Source organism: Falco cherrug, chromosome 1 (assembly GCF_023634085.1).
Source record: "Falco cherrug isolate bFalChe1 chromosome 1, bFalChe1.pri, whole genome shotgun sequence".
Taxonomy (NCBI): domain Eukaryota; kingdom Metazoa; phylum Chordata; class Aves; order Falconiformes; family Falconidae; genus Falco; species Falco cherrug.
The window spans coordinates 23,899,809-23,919,403 of NC_073697.1; the positions used below are offsets into that span (position 1 = coordinate 23,899,809).

The 19,595-nt window shown below is 42.0% G+C and overlaps 1 protein-coding gene and 1 long non-coding RNA gene across 2 annotated transcripts in view; one reads left to right on the top strand and one right to left on the bottom strand.

Moving 5' to 3' along the window:
- FRAS1 (Fraser extracellular matrix complex subunit 1) overlaps positions 1–19,595 on the bottom strand; it is a 173,629-nt gene that overhangs the window by 45,393 nt on the left and 108,641 nt on the right. The window contains exons 22-29 of the mRNA XM_055706880.1: positions 16,830–16,976; positions 15,235–15,375; positions 14,890–15,030; positions 13,727–13,870; positions 12,763–13,033; positions 11,474–11,558; positions 8,213–8,539; positions 3,295–3,448 (exon numbers count right to left, since the gene is read on the bottom strand). Coding sequence (XP_055562855.1) covers positions 3,295–3,448; positions 8,213–8,539; positions 11,474–11,558; positions 12,763–13,033; positions 13,727–13,870; positions 14,890–15,030; positions 15,235–15,375; positions 16,830–16,976 — 1,410 coding nt within the window. The remainder of the gene's footprint in view (positions 1–3,294; positions 3,449–8,212; positions 8,540–11,473; positions 11,559–12,762; positions 13,034–13,726; positions 13,871–14,889; positions 15,031–15,234; positions 15,376–16,829; positions 16,977–19,595) is intronic.
- On the top strand, positions 3,435–5,336 carry LOC114014809 (uncharacterized). Its single transcript, XR_003558445.2, has 2 exons — positions 3,435–4,032; positions 4,690–5,336. It is a non-coding gene; the product is annotated as an uncharacterized LOC114014809 (long non-coding RNA).

The following is a 19,595-nucleotide window of genomic DNA, read 5'->3' on the forward strand; positions in this document are numbered from 1 at the left end:
TTTCAAGGTCAGCTCTTTTGGGAACTTATTATGCCAAAAAAGTATACTCAACCGCCTTCTCTGAACAGAAATCTTCAACTGAAAAAGAGCTCTTGAACAGATACAGTAAAGGACCTCGATATCACAGGCTGCATAGGAAGGCTGTACGCCCTGGTTTGTAGCTCTTACTCCAAAGAGTACATAGCTTTTATAACTCTAACATCCAGCTTCTTTCTGATTTTTGTAATAGGAACAGATTGTCAGCTGGACTCAGTGGCTTCACTGCAGCTATGACAGAGAACAGCAGGATGAGGGCATGTCCCACTGGTTATCAGCCTTCCTCACACATGCCTGCAAGGCTTCAATTTTGATATCACTACTAATGCTCAACAGACCTTAATAAAATTACTCAAAGAAAGAGCCAAGTGCTGCCCACCAAGAGAAGGGTATCAAAACCTTGGTCATCACTTTCATTGATGTGAACATTTTTCCTAACCACACACATAAATGAAATTAAAACCTGACAACGAGCTACAGTATCAAAATAAATGGCATATTTTTCTATTTTACGATGTAATTTACTGGTTTGGAGTTAACATATAATCTGTGAAAAAATGGTATGTTTCCCCTATCCTTATTATTCTTGACTATATATAATTCAGCTGCTCTTTAAATAACCTGCTAGTTGTTTATTGTGCTTTTTTACTAGTCTTTGAACGCATCCCTCATGGCTACTAATTCAGAAGCCACATATATTATAAATTACTTCAGCTCCCCTTACAGCATTAATCATTCTGTTATGCAAAATATCCATCATAAGCTCTCCCATTTCATTTCCCAAACCACCCTCATACAGTTAGAGCAATAAAAAAAAAAATAAAATCATTCACCAGGCTGAAACATCACACTTCCATTTTATCATCAAACTCTATGCTAATATTCCCTTATCAGTGCCCTAATTACATTCCCAATCTTACGCTTTTGCTCGTGGTAGTTCACCACCTTAATCTTTCAAGTGATTTCTAAAGATGCTAATCACATACCGAAAGGAGTTAGGGCCTGCAAGTTGTTTATCCCACCCAAAGTAAGAGAAGAAACAATGAGAACATACAGCTGCTTTAAGCAAGATGGGCGTCTACGTGTCTCATAAATTAATATTTAACGCGATCAGAAAGCACAACACTGTGATTACTTATTTTACTTACTTATTTATACATATTTACTTATTTATATATGTGTTTACTTATTCGTTTACAATTACCATTTCATGTGAAACATTTTTTTTAAAGTAGAACAGCACCTGTTGATCGATTATACACATGAACGTACAACTTATGCACACTCGGGCAATTTATTGAAATATATGGGGACTATACAGCTGTAATTTCCAGAGCTGTCCAGAGGATTCAGGCGCTGTGGTCTCATTCATTTTAAAAAGAGTGGACACTTGCATCCCTTTCCACTGGCTTTAGAAATGTCATCCTTTAAGAATGTATGTCATGTGGAGCAGCTTAAAGTACAATACCCGCTCCTATAGAAGTATTTATTTTTCCCACGTAGCATCCTGTGTGCTGGGAGGAGAGCCAGGGAAGACTCTGGTTCTGTTTCTAGGGACAAAACAGGATGCCCAGCATACAGAGATCTTTAGGAAGACCAACCGCTCTCCGGTTCCCAAATCAAAGAATCAAATCCAGCTCTGCAGGAGGAGGGGATCTGGGCAGAGATCTTCCTTCCCTAATTATATCCTTCGTTTGGTTTCAGAATCTTGAAATAAAGGGCAAGAAGCCGCCTTTGTCCACACGCTTGTGCTATAGAAACGTAGTAGCTAATTCTAAATTGTTTTTTTTTCCTATCTAAAAATCAAACTATATATTTTCTATGGGTATGAATATCTTCTCCATTAGTCAAATTAAAATCGGCAGATAAACCCTCCTTGATTCAGGACCCATTTTCTACATTTCTTTCTCTTATTTTTTTTCCTCCCTTTCTGTACAATAGTATTTTAGCTTAAATTTTGAAGATCATTGATTTCTACTGCTTATTCCTCACCTGCAGCTACAAACCCATTTGTGTTATTGCAATTAATTACAGTAGAGATAATTACGGTGCTACAAATACAGGATTATAAATTTTGGTTAGGGTTAGGCAGCAGGAGACAAGCCCCTCAGGGAAAAATTCTTGTTTTCATGTAAATGCTTATTAAAAATGAGAAGACAGTCCTTCATTTGCAGAAAACTGAAGAGGGAATACAAATTAATTACTTCTCTTCTAAATTGCAAAAATAACGTTATCTATGTTTCCATCAGGTACTGGCAGCTGCTACGGAAACCAGCCTGTCCTTACAGCAAAAAGCAAAAAACCAGCACTGATGTTGCTAAAGGGATTCTGTAATTTTATCTGGCTCAGCAAATTAAAAGCAATGACACCATTTTATAGAAGTGCAAAATATACTATTTAAAGACATGGTTCTAGTTTAGAAAATGGTGATGCTGAATGGGAAAACATTTTTATTTTCTGTTCCTATTTCCTTTCCCTCCACATAGGACATCTTAGTTTTTCCATCCAGTTTCTCTCAGTTTGTAGCTCAGCCACAAATACTGGTACTTTCCATGCTCCTCTCCTTGGCGGTCCAGAAGTTAATCTACAAGCTGCAGCCCTACCCGTGGGGTTGCTTTGTGAAAGCCGTTACTCTAAGAGATGGGATCAGAGCCTCTCAAAAGAAATGTGGAGACAAGAATTACACAGGGATGCCAATATCACCAATTTCTGCTTGAGTTAATAACTCCTTCCATCAGTAGAAATGAAATCCAATGTCATGGAATTTAGGGAGGTCTCCAGTTCTTCAAGGTAAAGTTTTGCTCAGCAGTTTCTAGAGGCAGATACTACTCTATGCTCCTCTTAAACCAGACATTCATCTAGAATTTTATCTTTTGGCAGCGAGGTAATATTCTGCTCTCATAAGGCTGTAAATCCACCAGAACTTCACTACTACTAGAGGAACACAGCTGCAGAAGTTCAGACTACCAGGCAGGACAACGGTGCTTCGTTAGCCTGCCTGCCCATCTGGACTGGAAAAAGAAGAGGTTAGCAGCACTTATTGCTGAGTATTATATGGAAATACTCCCTCAAATGCTATTTGTTGTGGGCAAAATACCATGGAAGAATTAAAATCCCACAGGTCTGTGAAGAACATCCTTTTCCCCCAAAGGAACCAGAATCCTACACTTACTTAGCGAATGGACACCTTGGGACATGTGGTGTGAAAAGCAACACGCTACAGCAGCTTTTGGACAACAAAACTCCAAAGATACTTGCCATGTCTTGGCTGGTCCTTGATGATGGTGTAAGTTATCTCGGAGTCGCGGGCACCGGGTAGCCTGGCGTGCAGAATCGTCCTGGAGATCTGCAGCATGCCTCCCTGGGGCACCCACACCAGGGAATTAGTCACCAGCTGAGGGCTGCCGTTGTTCTGCAGGCAGGGGGACAGCAGGAAAAGGCTGAACTGAATGTTGGCAATGCTGCACACACGGAAACAGATTTTCAAGTGCATGGTTGTGCATCCTTCATGTACAGCCCTCAGACCCAGTTCTCTAGAACTGACATTGTCCTCCACTGCTCCTAATCTCCTGCCACTGACCTTAAACCTTCACAACCTCAGACTCCCTCCACAACTGTGTCTTCTACCACCACCCTCATTCTCTGTCCGCTTGACTTGTGACACGTCTTGACAGAATTTATCCCCACAGCACAGTGGAAAATTCACTACTATCAACACCTGACAAAAAAAGTATCCAGCCTACCGCACCAGTTTGATTGGATCCAGATTTTCTCTCTCATGTCTTCATCGTATTGCTAAAAACCCACACCTTTCAAGGGTACTTAGAGAATAACAGCTTCTTACCCATTCAGAAGTATCTCTCTGTGGCACCTCCACTATCTCTACCCACATCTATAACTCTTATCACCTCTCCGTGAGCATGGAGAGGTGGTATCTCCAAGGTTCATGACCAGTCTCGTGCTTTTCTATAAGATGAGGGGAAATTGAACGTAAAGGTATGCAAACGCTCATGGTGAATTTTGGCAGAAACATGAATTATGATAGTTTTCTGTCCTTTGCTTGAATAGAAGCAGTTTAACATTCAGAAAATTAGATACATAAATTTCACTCAGTATCTACTGCAACAAATCTGCATAAATTTTTTGCTAAGTTAGTTTTTTTGGTTTTTTTGTTGTTTGGTTTTGTGGGTTTTTTTGCTAAGAACACACTTGTAGGAAGACTTCTAGATCAAATACCTTCTCTCTGTGTGTGGACTTACGCCCACGGTCAAGTCATTCTTAACTACTTTTGTAAAACTGAAGTCTGCCTGAGCATCCATCAAAGTCTTTTGCTTTGCTGAAAACCACTTGGTGGGTTTTCTAACCTTCAGATTATTTTTGTGGCTTTTTTTCCAAATATCTATCCAATATTAATTCAAGCTTCTTGAAATGTGGATGTTAGGAATGGATGCAGTAATGGGTTCACTACCATTTTCATATACTTCAGTAACACTCCTCTGGCCTTCAAGGATTATATTTGCCCTTTTTGGTTCTAAATTACTTTGTTAGCTCACGCTTTGTCAGACAAGCCACCAAAATCCCCATGACCTCTTCTGTGACATGGTTCTTTCTTGTAAGCCCAATTGCTGTGAATGTGACTTCTTATTTCTGCAGATTTGCCTTGAAACTGGTTGTGGGGAACAGCATAATCAGTCAAAATCCTGACTGCTCCATATAAGTGACCATCTTCCTCCTCATTTACTACTCCACATAATTATGTGTCACCCCAAAACTGATAAATGACTCATTACTATATTCTTCTGAATCTGCAGCAGGGACAGCTGGGAGAGCTAAACAGATATTTGTGAAAAGGAACCACATGAAAGGACGATCTCATATCTCCATTTTTACATGCCTGCTGCTCAACGTTCACCTGCTTAATTTGTACTACATGTATTTTGCACAGTGTTAATTTTTAAAATGCTGCACAATCTTCAGCTATGTTAGATCAAGAGTTTTCCAGTTGGATGCCTTATTTTTTTAAAGAACAGTGAAGAAGAAAACGAGATCCTGTGCCAGCTAAGAGCACCCTGCCAATATATATGAACACTTTCCTCTGACCTTATCAATTCAATCACATCATGATGCATACAGGCCCAGGAAAACAAAACTCTGGAAGAGCAAACAAACGGAAAAGGTCAGAAAGGTCCCTGTATTTATTGTGTAAGGAGAAATAGAGACTAGCCACACTTCAAAGAATGACAGGCAAAAGGCAGTGTTTGAAAATAAAATATTTCTAAGTGAATGTTAATTAAACACAAGGTTGTGGTTTTGCTATAAACATGGGACCCTTTGGCTTTTCAGTAACTAAATGACTGAATGTTCCTTCAATGGCCACATTCAATCAGTCTGACATTTTGTCATACCATTTCCACATGGCTTTGATGCTGCGATCCTGCTTGTTAATAAGAACACATCCATGGGACAGCTCTTTTTGCTTGGTAATATTTTTAAAGGTGTATTTAGTAACAAGCTATTGCCTGGTCTGAGTGCTGACACCGTGTTCAGCAAAACAGCTAGAATCACATTCAATTATTTTTTTTTTTAACTGATACCTGAGCTGTGTGAATGAATTCACAGCACAGGAGAAGTGTTTCCAGAGAGCCCAGGGAAGCTAACATGCTCCCTGGTCCGTGCTTCAGTTACCTGCTCCCAGGTAGGGCAAGATGCAGTGGCTTGCAAATATTTTGGAGATCTCCCTTACTTAGCTGGATCTTCTCTTGGGGTCCAACACCCCCTGAAAATAAACATATGTTTTCTTTTTCCTGCATTCCCCCTAGCTCTCAGAAAAGAAAGGCTTCTGTGTCCCACTGGCAACGGGCAGATCACATGTGGGTAGTTGCGACCTCCTCTGACTTACAGTACATAGCTGGCGATCGTATTTTCTAGGGCATGGGCTCCTTACTTCCCATTGGAGTGCCACTGGTGCCAAAAATGAAGCACCCACAGGTCTCAAATTAACTTCACAGAAGCCGTAATTGTTAGAGAATGTCAATAAAAATATACAGCAGTGCAAATCATTATTAAGAGCTCTCAAAATAGAGGCCAGTTGCTCAGACTGCAGCAGGTCAGAATGAAGCGTGTGGACAGGGACAAATAGGGAAAAGCAGGCTGTTAGCAACCAAAGGGACTAAAAAACAGCACCTTGCAGAGAACAAGGCACACCTGTTGTGAAGAAACAAAACCCTCTAATTCGTAATATTTGGAAGGTTATGTTGTCCTTCTCTTACATTTTCACCCCTTCCCTGCAGTGCTCCTATGGATGAATGTCTGAGAATTATGCTGACTGAGCCCATGGAATAGGGATCCTAGAAATGTCCTTTCATACCAGTATTTACCATATAAACCCATCAGGCGGCACATTATATCAAGCTTTGTGTACTCAGGAAAGTAACACGGTTAAAAATCCACACCCTGAACTCCCACACCTCTGGTCAGGGCCCTACTGGACTCTTCAAGCAATCTGCAGATGTAAACCAAGGAAAAAACGACCAAGGGTCTTTGCCTGTGTCTCAGCGGCACCTTTTCAGAAACAAACCCTGCACGCACTTCAGCACCCAAGGCTACTCCACAAAGATGATAATTAGGATGAGACAGGAGCTGGGTATCTGCCAGCTCTCCCCTCATACTAAAAGCTGCTCCACTCTCACCTCTGTCACCACCTGCATTCTTCTCTGCAACCAAATGCCGCACAAAGAGATTTGGGAAGATAATGAGAGACAAGGGAACGCAAGATCGGCCAATAAAGGGAACTACGCTCAGCAATTCAACCCTCACTAGGCATTTGCAAGAACCTGCTTAATCAATAGCAAAAAACCCCCACTGTTAAAGAGGCTCCAAGCATTTTTACATGCCTTATGGCCACCAAAGTGATCTGGGTAAAGAAACCAGAGGCAGGGGTGCTCTTATCCCAGAGTCTAAGTAACTCAGCACCAGCCCTGAAAGCCACGCCTTTTTCATTCCCAGACTTATACGTGAGTCATGTCACCAATTATCATTAATTACTACCACAGCTTTAGGAGAACCTGCAGGGTCCAAATGGGATGAGTTAACCTAATGCTAATCACACAGGCACATGTACTGCTTGTAAACCTTACTTAAAATTTCCACGCCCAAGTTGCTCTGAAAGTTATCTAATGCAGCAGAGAAGAGGACAAAAGAGGGGTAATTTTACCCCCTAACTCCTTTTTCATGGAGTGGAAGCCCTCAAAGAGTGTGTAATTCTTAGATCCATACACAAAAAGACAGCCAACAGTGGACTTCTCCAGCAGCATTATTTTTCATTACTCTTTCACATTAACTAAGGGATAAGGAAATCGTTGGCTTTTTTTCCTTCTATTACAATACCACGATACCAGAACTGAAATGCTTGCAAGCACTTCAGCAACTTTTGATTTTTTCAAAGCTCCACCACACATGGTGTATCTATTTTGTGCCTTGTTTGGCTGGGGTTTACTTCATAAACAAATGGAAAAGCACCACTGTTTCTAATTTGACTGCTGTAATCTCCATAAAATTTAATACAAAGTGCCACTTCATGTCCAAATATGGAACAGACAAATTATGAACTGCAATAAAAGCAAGAAATAAAAATTAAAATACTTCTTAATAATTTCTGAATTTAGGTATCTGTGCCCTGTCCTGGGGGAAGTTATCATACAGAAAGATGCAGCAGGTGCAAGATTTTAGCAGAGCAATGCCGAGTGAGCATCAGAGTTCCTGACCTTGAGAGACACCACCACCACCGAAGTACCAGTGATACACCTTATTAGCCAAGTTGTTCAATTCACGGTCTTTTGTGTCTCAGTAACTGCTTTGCCTATCTCATCAGCCCGCTCTCCCCACCATAATTTTTTAATTCACTGCCCTCACCAGTGCAAAATTCTCACCTGCATCTCCAGAAAGTTTTTTTATCAAGTAACTATGGATTTGAATTGTCAAAGCTGCACAGCTTGAACTGAACCATTCCTGTTGCAAACCAAGAATTCAGGCGACCTCCAAAACTCAATCAATCCACTACTTTCTCCTGCCTCTGACCACAGCCTGTCGGTAATGTAGGATTAGTGACACCCCAAGGACACAGTGATACTTCTCCAGATTTCAATTTGCCTGTGAGTGTTCATGTCACAGCACATACCTTGGGAGCAATCTTAATGTGGAACAGGATGTTCTGGAAGTGGTGCCCATCATTCACTTGCAAAAGAACTGCATCATCCTGGGTGTCGGAGCCATCATGAGCGTAACGCAGCAGTCCACCAGCAAGGTCATCCAGGTGGAACATGTGGACGGCAGAAGCTGAGTCCCCAGGAGGTCTAATCAGCTGCCCATGACGTGGAGGCTCTAAAACCATCAGCACAACGTCCTGAGGATTGTCACTGTCTCTCACACCAAGCAACCGTTCTGTTATAGTTCCAATTTCCCCTCTGCCGACAAGGAGAGCCTCATTTCTGAACACATATGGGGCCTGAAACATAAAAGCAGCTCTTGGGTGTTTGCTAAACCTTAGCAACTTGATCACGATCAAAGTATGGAATGAAGATCATGGGGTTAAGGAAATTAGCTCACTTCATCCCTGGAAACCTATTTCTAAGCAGCAGAGAATCACTCTCCACACTTTCCCTCCCAGTGGGCAGATCTAAGACTATCTAGCAATTTAGACTGATTTAGTTTATTAAAAGAAGATTCTTACACCACAGCAAGCCTTAGGAAAGGAAAAAAACTTAGGACACGTATATAGAAAGCAATTTAGTTATCAGCTAGAGCCTGTATTCCCTTTGCTGCCTGCACGGCTGAGACAAGGGACACAGCTTTGCCTTATTACCATCCATGGAAATTCAAATGGAAACGCGGACCCCAACTATTTTGGAAGGTTTACACATTGCACACACATCTGCAGGGCCAACGGGAATGTAGGCACCTCAGATGCCTGTGAACAATCAGTTCAGGGTGGGTCGGGATGGAGACGCCCCACGTTGTCCCTGTGTATAACCCACAGCTTCGGTGACACATCTTGCAGAGCACTGATGCTTGAGAGGAAGACCCCACACAGCGCCCAGCCGACCTGTTAAAACGAGTTGCAGAGAGGGGAAAAAAGGAAGCAAGGAAAAATGCCAGGAGATGGAGAATAACCTACACAGGAGACTCATAGCAGTAAGCCACGCTGAGAGGCAGAAGCTTGAATTAATGCTTCTAAGTAGAAATAAGTCAATCAACTAACAGTGAAGGATGTTCTGCTCATCTCAAACTGATAAAGTCCATCTCAAAGACAGCAAAACTGGGTGTCGTCAGCATCATTATTTCTTTATTTTCAAAGACTCCACACAGCTTTACTCAGCTCAGAATGAAGATCAGCTAGAGTCCACATTTCTGTTGGTTTACATTAGTTCTCTAGTTCTTCATCCTCAAGAAAGTTTAAATCTGCAGTCTCTACTGATCCCAGTAAACATCATTTGCCATTGCTAATACCTTGCCTCAGGAGGGAGGTGATCCTGCAGGGACAAAGTCAAAGCCCTGGGAACATTCATCAGGGAGCTAACTGCTGCCATCTCACCCGTGTACAACTTATCAGGGTTATTAAGGATCAGCAGGCAAAATTCCTGTTATTAAACCTCACTCATGTATTCTGGGGCAGTGACTGCAGCTCTTATTTAGGTGAACATCCTACTGAGGTAAACAAGAGATTAGACTGAGCAAAGATTTCAGCACCAGCCAGAATCAATATACACACAACAGGATCACAATCCACAGTTTGTCTTACGCTGAAGGACAAACTAGAACACTTCTAATTTCCAGAAGTTACAGAATGACTAATATGGAATATAATGATTAAAAGCGACAAAAGTGCAATTAAAAAAAAAAAAAAAGTAATTCCTAACTCTGAAGCTACCACCTCTCTAGGATCCCAATCCAGAAAAAAAGCAAGCAGCACAAAGTCTCAAGAGTGTCAGAGAACCACAGAAATTATGCACCTTAGTTGTTTCCTATAAGGAACACTACATACATTAAACTGGAGACCCCTCCCAGGCCCCCAGCAAGGTATGCAGTGAGCAAGTCAGTAGCTCACCATGTTTTTGAGCTGCTGGCTACATTCCTACTGCACTCAGAGTGCAGCACAGAACAGCACAAGCACCTTTTCAGACACAAACCCATCCACTACTGCAATGATTGAAAGAAATGCAATTCTTAAATGACTCGTTGTGAGGATGGACACTGAGTCAGGTTTGTAGGCAGGAAGGATTCAGCACTAAAAGAGTAAGGATTATCACCAGATTTCCAGTTACAGTTTTATCAAGCTATTTAATGCCCCTCTGAGAACGTATACAGGCATTAAGTGTAGCAGACTCTCATTTGCCGCTTCAAGTCTCTTTATTCTGCTAGCATATGCCAAGTAGCCACAACAAGCTCCGTTCAAGCAAAGCTATCTGACTGAGCTTTCAACTAGACAGTTTGACTATGGAAAAAGTTCAGTGCAAGCTGCAAAGCCTCCCTGGAAACATGGACCCTGTTAAAGTGAGTCCACGGTGAGGTGGCTACCAGCATGACCAGCAGCAACTGGGAAGCTGGGCTGGGCAGCTTCAGCACACCCACTGTGCTGGCAGCTCCATCAGAGGAACACCTGTAGCTGGAGGGGTAACCAAAGCCTGTCTGGAGGGATGTGATGATATGACCTGCTGACAGGCTGACATGACACATACAGCTAGGCTGAGCTTGGACAACTCGCCCTTTCTGTAAGGCTGTGCCCTCTCCCTTAATGCATATCTTGCACATCTCTTCACACCTTGCCTATGAGAGAGCCTACCCTTATGAAAACAGGTCACAAACGTACTGCCTGATACCATCTCTTGGGTGAGCCCCTCCCCAATATCATGCTACAGGCTTTAAACAACAATAATATGAGAGACATGGAGGCTTCACAGCACCATCAACCTGCCTAAAAGTGTTGAGCAGTTTAAGAGACACACTTTAAATAGCTCAAGCTGATTTAATTCCCAACTGTCCTAGAACAGAGCATCTAAGTAAACGCCCTTGACTGCCAAGGCATCCCTACCATAGGGATCAATCACCATTCAAGTGCCCCGCAGTAAGAGACTGAGCTAGACCATCCGCAGATCCAAAGGACAATTGGAACAGCAGGGACTCCTTAGCCCTCAGTGATAATTGTCCTCTGACTGCACAGCTACAGTTCCCCACACAAGCAAAACGACATGGGCCAGCTTCTCCAGTCACTTACCTCAAGTCCAGCTCTTCCAAATGACTTTTTACTAAGTGAGAGTTGAGTCTAATTCGCCTGACCTGAACTCCAGCTCTAGTTCTGCCCAGCTCCTTTGTTATCACTGCAAGAAACCAGGGCTCCAAATGGTACCAAATTTGTGGTTCTTTCCCAGCTTTCTTACATTACCTGTGTTGAAAATGCTTGAATGTTGACCACCTCAGGATGGGAGAAGAACTGTTGATCGCTGACCTTCAAGGAAAACTGTCCTTTCCTAAACAAGTCCCCAACAAGCCAGAATACAGGATAATATAAATTAATGAAGTGCTCTTGCAGGACTCAATAATGATAAAAATATATATTCAGTAAAAATGACTAGCTTAGTGACAGAAGCTTTAGCTCAAGATTTTTCAATTACGTTTTTATGGTATTTTTTTCTGAAGATTCACAACAGTCACAACATGTAATAAAATACCTATAACTGTGTAATAATATACCCTCATTTCCCTTTCACTAATGTTACCCACATAGGATGGAATCTCCAAGACAAAGTACCAATTCTAAATGTCAGCTCTTTGTGGCTGAAGAAAAATGTCACTTATTGGCTTCGGAACAGAAGCTCCCACTTTACAGTATTATTGCTTCCTATTTATTTTTCGATAATGCCACCCAATAACCTTGAACGTAACGTAGCTATGCTTCTCAAGACAAGATCCAGACATTTCATTGTGACTACCGGGCAGATAAAAAAAAATAAAAAATAAAGCATGCTACAGAAACACGTGCCTTAAGTCAAGTAAACATGAGCTAACCCTTGGCATCAGGACACCCTGAGAGTCTTCTTGAAAACAACGTATCAAAGAACACCCTAATATATACAGGCAGAAAGATGAACAATTCCACTGGTATCAGTCTAGTTCCCAAGGCTTTATGGTGATGTAAATCAAGTGTGAAATTTGGCAGGATTATGCCTGGCAGCAGAAAAAACCTGCTTCCTTGCAACACGCTTGCAGTGTGAATGTTGCCAGCTACTAATCACCGCTAATTATCCCAGGACACTAACAGAGCTCACATTGCAGGCAAAGCAGTAATGGCTGAATGCAGATTATGCTGCAGAGCAGAGTGGTGACATCATTTGAGCATCTTCCTGACAGTATCGAGAAACTGTTGTAAGAAACAGATAATACGCCAGTTTTAAACCCATGGCAGAGTATCCTAAAGATGAGACATGCTCCTGCACCCCCAAAGCACAACAGTTTTGCTAGCCGGATCACAGTGACCTCTTAGACCATAACAGAGAAGTTTTGCACCATCATTTATACTATGGTACTGTGTAAGTGCGTTAGTAATTTCTTTAACAGCAGTAAGAAATGTGCTTCACTGTAAGGAGGTTTCCAAGGAACAAGGAAATACCTGCTCTCAAGATAAGTTTTTTTTTTTTAAGGCAAGAACTCTGAGAAAAGTGTCAACAGAGTCACCTGGATTTCTCTTTGCTGTGCACAAAGTGGACTCTCTTCTCCTTCAAATCCTTGCAGCTGAAGCGGTCACCTTCGCTCAGCTGCACCCCTTCCCCCTTCCCCAGCATCACCAGCCTGCCGTTGGAGGGAGGGCTGTCGATATGGAACAAGAGCCGTCCTGTGTCACCATCCAGATCACACACCCTCAGTAAGGAGAGGTCTAAGGGCTTCATGCCACCGATTCCTACTGTGAGGGTACTGTTCACATGGAAGCTTGGTGGATGCTTGCTGGCTAAAAAGAAAGAAGGGAAAAGTGAATGAATTACAGCCATGGGCTTTGTGAGCTTCCTGCCTGTCACTACCATGTTTTGGATAACAGACCAGATCCTCATAACGCCCTGTTCATTCCTGACCTAGGTGGGCAACCACTACCTCAAGAAGAACTGCAATCCATCTCAATCCCCGCTATGATTTTGAGAGGCTTCGGCAAGTCACTTCCCATCTTGAGTTCCCCATAATAGAACTCAAAGCCAACATACATTGGCCTGCCCTGCAGATGGACTAGTAAAGCTTCATTTAGAACAAAACATAATTACTACAGTTGATTTAGTGAGGGATTTCCCCCAAGATATTTTTAAATTTGGTTTACATTGATGATAAATGACACTGTGATTGGAAAAATGTGCCTCCACACCTAAGTAGGTAACATCACTTAGAAAACCACTTACATGCTTTTTAAAAAAATTTTATAATAAATAAATAAATAAAAAATATTTTTTATTTATTTAAAATTTAAATTTTAATTTACACATACATTTTTTTATGAAACAAAAAAGGTGGTGAAAAATAGCCACCAACTTTCAGCAGTCAACACGAAACTGCACCAAACTGAATTCCAAAAGTGCCACTGAATGAACACTACCTCTGGCCTTAAAATCTGCTGGAAGCCTGCCAGCTTGGGTGCTTTATTGTGAGAGACACTCACCTTCTTCACACTCTCTGGTCCACATATTGCCATAGAAACCTTGGCCACAGGCAGAAACGCAAATCTTATTCTTCAGAAACATGGTGCTGTCACAGAGGTGGCACAGGCTGTCACTGTCACACTCCAAGCATCCAGGAGGACAAGCTGAATTGGATGGAAAGTACAACCTCACTGAGACACTGCAAAACCAATGCAGCCACTGGTGCGCAGAGCTGTCCCCGGGGGTCAGAACAGCAACACCACTCCTCTTTGTGTCCTACCCACCTGACGACAATTATCAAAAAGTTGAGATAAAAGAGTTGTTAAGAAGTTCCTTCCTCATTTGACTGCTGTTTCCATTGGCTACAGAGAACCTGAGATGATCTTCCAAATGGAAGAAACATTTATTTAAGTACCTGTTACACCCATTTGAAAAAAATACACTCCAAATACACATTGAAGTTCTACATGTTAACCCACAAATACACAGACTCACAGAATGGTTGGGGTTGGAAGGGACCTCTGGAGATCATCTAGCCCAACGCCCTGCTAAAGCAGGTTCTCCTCTAGAGCAGGCTGCACAGAATCCACGTCCAGGTGGGTTTTGAATGTCTCCAGAGGAGACCCCGCAGCCTCTCTGGGCAGCCTGTCCCAGTGCTCTGTCACACTCACAGTAAAGAAGTTTTTCCTCACATTCAGCTGGAGCTCCCTGTGCTGCAGTTTGTGCCCCTTGTCCTGTTGCTGGGCATCACTGAAAAGAGCCTGGCCCCATCCTCCTGACACTCGCCCTTAAGATATTTGTAGACATTGATAAGATCCCTGCTCAGTCACCTCCAGGCTAAACAGGCTCAACTATCTCAGCCTTTTCTCATAAAGGAGATGTTCCATACAACGGAAACCTTTCCAAAAATGTGATTCTAATACCTGGTTTTTTTATATACAGTGTGTACACACATACACACACACCAGCAGCCATCTACGCTGAATCTCGTTCCTTCTGAATTAGGCACATCTAAATGCAGATATAGCCTGTTATCTAATTCTCAGGTAACTGCATCACCTCAATAGCCAGTTTAACACAGCATCTAGGCAATACCTGTTCACCTCAGCAGAGAAAAAGCAGTGTATAGAGCACAGGCTACAACCCTGGTCCCTCTCCACCACACCATGCTCACTTTGCTTACCTGCGCACTTTCGCTGTGCATCGTCTGCATAATATCGCTTCCCACATTTATGAACACAATGAGTGTCCAGGAGGAAAAACGGGGTTTCACAAAGGCTGCACTCGTCTGGCTGGCGACACTGAAGGCAATGTTGCTCACACCCTGAAAGTCATATGTAAAGAGTTCAGCTCAGCACCGCATTCACCTGCTTCCTGCACTGTGTTGTAACACCCCACGAGAAGGAGGGCAGCGAGAGATCTGAAGCTAGAGCGTGCCTTCTAAATGCAAGAAGACGTACACAAATTGGAAACAACAGGGAAACGTGTTGGCAGCAGTGATTAGAAGTAACGCTCAAGAAGAACTCACTCTGGCATGTGTCTGAATCCTTGTAGAAAGCTGCAGGGCACTGTTCCACACAAGCTCCTTCATGGAGAACGTAGCCTTCCATACACTGCAGGCAGTCAGTCCTCTGGGGACCTTTACAAGCGTTACAGCTCCAGTCACACTCTGGAAGAAAAAAGTCAATGCAGGGCAGCCCTTTCTGGGCTTTTCTTGGGGTCTGCAAGCTATCAAGCTATGAAAATATAAGTCCTGGTAGAAAAGTGCACAGTAAAAACTGTTAAAAAGATACAAAGAAAAAAGAAAGCATGATTTGTATTAAGTGACTTACTACAACTCAAGATGGTTGGGTGGCTTTTTTTCCCCTTCTTGGACTTAACATGCTCTAATTATGTCAATTTGAGCAAGCTTGGCTCTCGTTCAGCATTCAGACCTGCTAACGCTAGCAGTTTTGCTGCCCATAAAGTCTTTTACCCGGTAAGTAGCAGCGCTCCTTTTTTGCCAACACCGAGTTTGTTGCTCATTAACAGCAATTATCCACCCCACTTCATCCATCTCATGCCTTCAAATTGCTTTGACCAAAAGAAAATTAAATTGTTGTTCCTCACAGTCCAAATGCCCCTCTGGCAAGTTCACTGGCCAGAAACACGCCGGGATCAGATCTGCCTTCACTTGCCCTTATGCTATCTCCCCTCTAGAGTCCCAACCACGCACAGGTGCCCAAGGAATACTCAGGCTACTGACACTACTGTTTGTTTCTTGGTGGCACTTAGACAGTCTGGATCAGCAATTAATGACAGGCACACTTGGCTGATGAGACAGAAAACATGGGCAAGAGCGAGAGGGGAAACATGGACCCATTGAGGTGATCTGAACTACTCCAGTCCATGCAGCACGTCCAAGACAAAGCCAGGACAAGAGTCCTGCCTCATTCCAGCACCCTAAAAAGCAGAGTGTCACCTCTCCGAAGCAGCGCAACGTTAAGGAGACAGATGCTACTCAGGTAAGCTAGGTTCAAATGCTGAGGGAGCCAGCTGAACAAGCCATTTCTATTATATCCTGGTCTTAGTGGTGCTAGCCACAATAAAACCATGTTATTCTCACTTCTTTCCATTATGGAACACTGTCCTTGGGAATTCTGGAAATCTTTCAAGTCATGTGTCTTTTAAATCATTCCAAACTGTTGTTTCTGCCGTCACCCAGTGATGCAGTATTTAATAAGACAGAGAGAAGCTGGTAAGTACACAAGGCCCTCTCAGCACTCTAGCAAAGACTTAGCCTGGTAAGCCGACTCGTTATTCAGCTGACCCATGACTAAATGAATTGCTGGACCTGACCCTTGAAGTTTGCTGGCTCACTTACTAAATCATTTACAAGGGAAGGATTTGCCATAATCTTGTTTTACTGAAAGGCTGAAGTATGTGACAGCAGACTGCCAAAAAAAGGGAAAAAACTGTAAAAACCTTACAAGTAATCTGTCACTGAACAACTCCCCCTCCCCATACATGCTTTTTAAAGCAGGCCACCTGCACAGATCATTCTGCAATGTAACGGATTATTAGACAAGGCAATTGCAATTTTTTTTTTTTTTTTTTCCTTTAAACCAGCAATGTATTTTTCACCTCTGCAAGTCTTGCTGGAAAAATCCAGATAATACTGCTGAGCACAGCTCTCATACTGGCATTCTCCAAACAACAGGACCTTAGCTGGATCTCTGCAAGACGTACAGCCGGCTGCTGATTCACAGCTCAGGCACTGGCTGTTGCAAGCTGTGGAAACACAAAGACAAAGAAAATAACTGTAATTACTGATGCACCAGCCAACTGTACAAATAAAAACGGTATTATCCCATAGCCTTGCTACTCCTCTTCGAGAGACACCTGTGGTGACTTCAGAGGTTTTGCGTCTTCTGTTTCTTTTCACAGGAAAGGCTGGAAAAAGGCTGGAAAAAGCCTCCTTCCATTTGGAATAGACTGTTATGTCTCCTCACGCTGCTTCTTACTTTCCTCTGGACAAGTTGGGGTAAAACACTGACCTTGAATTCAAATCCCTGCGTAAGAGCTTTCCCTGTCTGTTTTTCTTGTCTTTAAGCAACCTGTCTTTCATATTATTCCAGACTCAACTCATAAATGCACAGATTTGGAGACCATAGCAGACTGCTGCAATCCAGCAACCCTTGCTGGGACCAAAGGCCCCTTTAATTTCACTTAATGCTTCCACCTTTTTATTTGCACACAATGTAAAATCTTAGAGCTGTAGGGAGCAAATAAAGATGCCAGGAAAAAATAATTCAGGAATTTACTGAATCTAGGATCAAAGTCCAGAGGCTCAAAATATTTCAACTCACCTCTTTGATGTCCAGGCTCTGAACTTCTTAGGAGGCTGTACTAACAACCAAGTGTACTCCATGCTGATGTCAGAGCTCTTAGATAATTTACAGCAAAAGATTTAATACCAATGTGCTATGAAAGACCAAAAAATATTTCCTAGTCCTTTGCCTATGCACTGAAAAGCTCGCCCTGATCCTGGTGAGATGAATCGTTACAAAAATACTATGCAGAAAACTTGTGGAGGTTCACATGTCTGCTTTATACAAAGTGTAACTACCCTGCTAGCAGGTACAATGATGGTGTAAGCAAAAGGGACTGCTAAATTCCCAGCCAACTACCCGAGTGTCACTAAATCCATATAGAGTCAGAATCTTTACCTAAGATCAATTCTTATCAATACGTATGATAAATCAGAAAAAAAAAGCTCTGCAAACACAGCCCCAAATGTTTAAATGACATAATAAAGCATAGCTGGCCATTTTTTAATGGAAAAAAGCAAAGAAAACCTGTCATAGGATTTAGTGCAACCACAGTTCACATGCTAAATACCAACATGTTGCTGATATCCCAAATGTGAAATGCTAATTTAGTGATAGGCTAACTATGGAAATCCAGTTCAATTTGCTTTTAATTCAAGGCAGAGTTTTATAACCACAAGAACTCAAACCACTGAAGTAAATTCGAAAATACCCTCACTACTCTCATTGAAGCAACAGCCCCGTGCCCTTCAAAATGCTTACTTGTTTAAGCTCACCTAAAAATAGTCACAGAAATTCCATATTTTATTGAGGTACAAATGATTTCTAACAAAATGTTTATCTAAAGAATCTAGCAGCTGTTTTTAGGTGCTCTGGTGCCAGCCTGATTTCACTTCATCTAAGAACACTACATGGAAAAATTACTATTTGCAAGTGCTACAAAAAGCCAGCTATTAACAGTATGGTGAAACACTCCACATGAGGTCTAAATCTATAGAAACTAGGTTACCCACGGAGGCACACCAGAATAGTAAGCAAAAATGGTATTTGAAAGCAATCCTGTCTGCTTGTTTTATCAGCATGACTCCATATCTGCATTTTTAAACCCATGAAGAACTTGTTAAGCTTTGCATTGTTCCTCGGCCAGTATTTCACTGAGTTTAAAAATATCACTGAGAGTCCATACATGCACTCAGCATCTCTCAGAACTTCATTCCAAACCAGAGTTCCTCAAAAGTGCAACGTGACTAAAATAAATGTTGAAGAGAGCCCAAATTTTCTCAGCCTAACAGCCAACCTCCGTTTAAACAATATTCATTACCTGTAAGCGGTAGTTTTCCAGCAGCCGGGGACAGTTTAAATCTACACAGCTTATCAGCAGTACTTCACTTGAAAAGGCACAAGTGACACTTGGAATGACAAAAATCCAATGCACCAAACACACTTTGCCTTGAGCCTCCTGCCACAAGGATTACATACACTTCTTAAAAAGCCATTTGCAATAAGGAGATTAGAGTAGTTGAATTTGCTTGCAAAAATCTATTTGCGTTTGAGCCACTGAACCAAATTCCGAAAGGGTACAGATCTCAGGAACATTCCACTTCTACCATCATGTCCCGAGGGAAGAGCTATCAATAAGCAAGTTTTCATTAGAAAAGGGCATTTTAATTAGGAAGGTATGTGTAGTTAGCAGTAAGAGAATCCACATTGCAGGACAGAAGAGTGAATACCTTGTAGAGCTTTTAGGAAACTAGCCATGAATCCCATGATTCCTTTTTTTTAATTGATCATTTTTACTACTTTCCTTTATTCATTATTATTGAATAGCCTTTTTTTCTGTCAATGGAAGAATGGTACCTATTTCCTTGAACTTATGCAAGGTGTCTCCAGTTCTGCGACTAAGATGGAAATAATAGTTTCAGGAGAACCATACATTCAACAAAAGGCCGGTAAAGATGACAACCATATCAGTTTCCTCCTATAGGACCTCATCAGTAAAGAAATTGGGTCTAGATAGGATGATAATACCTAATCTCAGTGCAATGCAAGAGTGACTTTATCATAAATCAGGATAATTTAA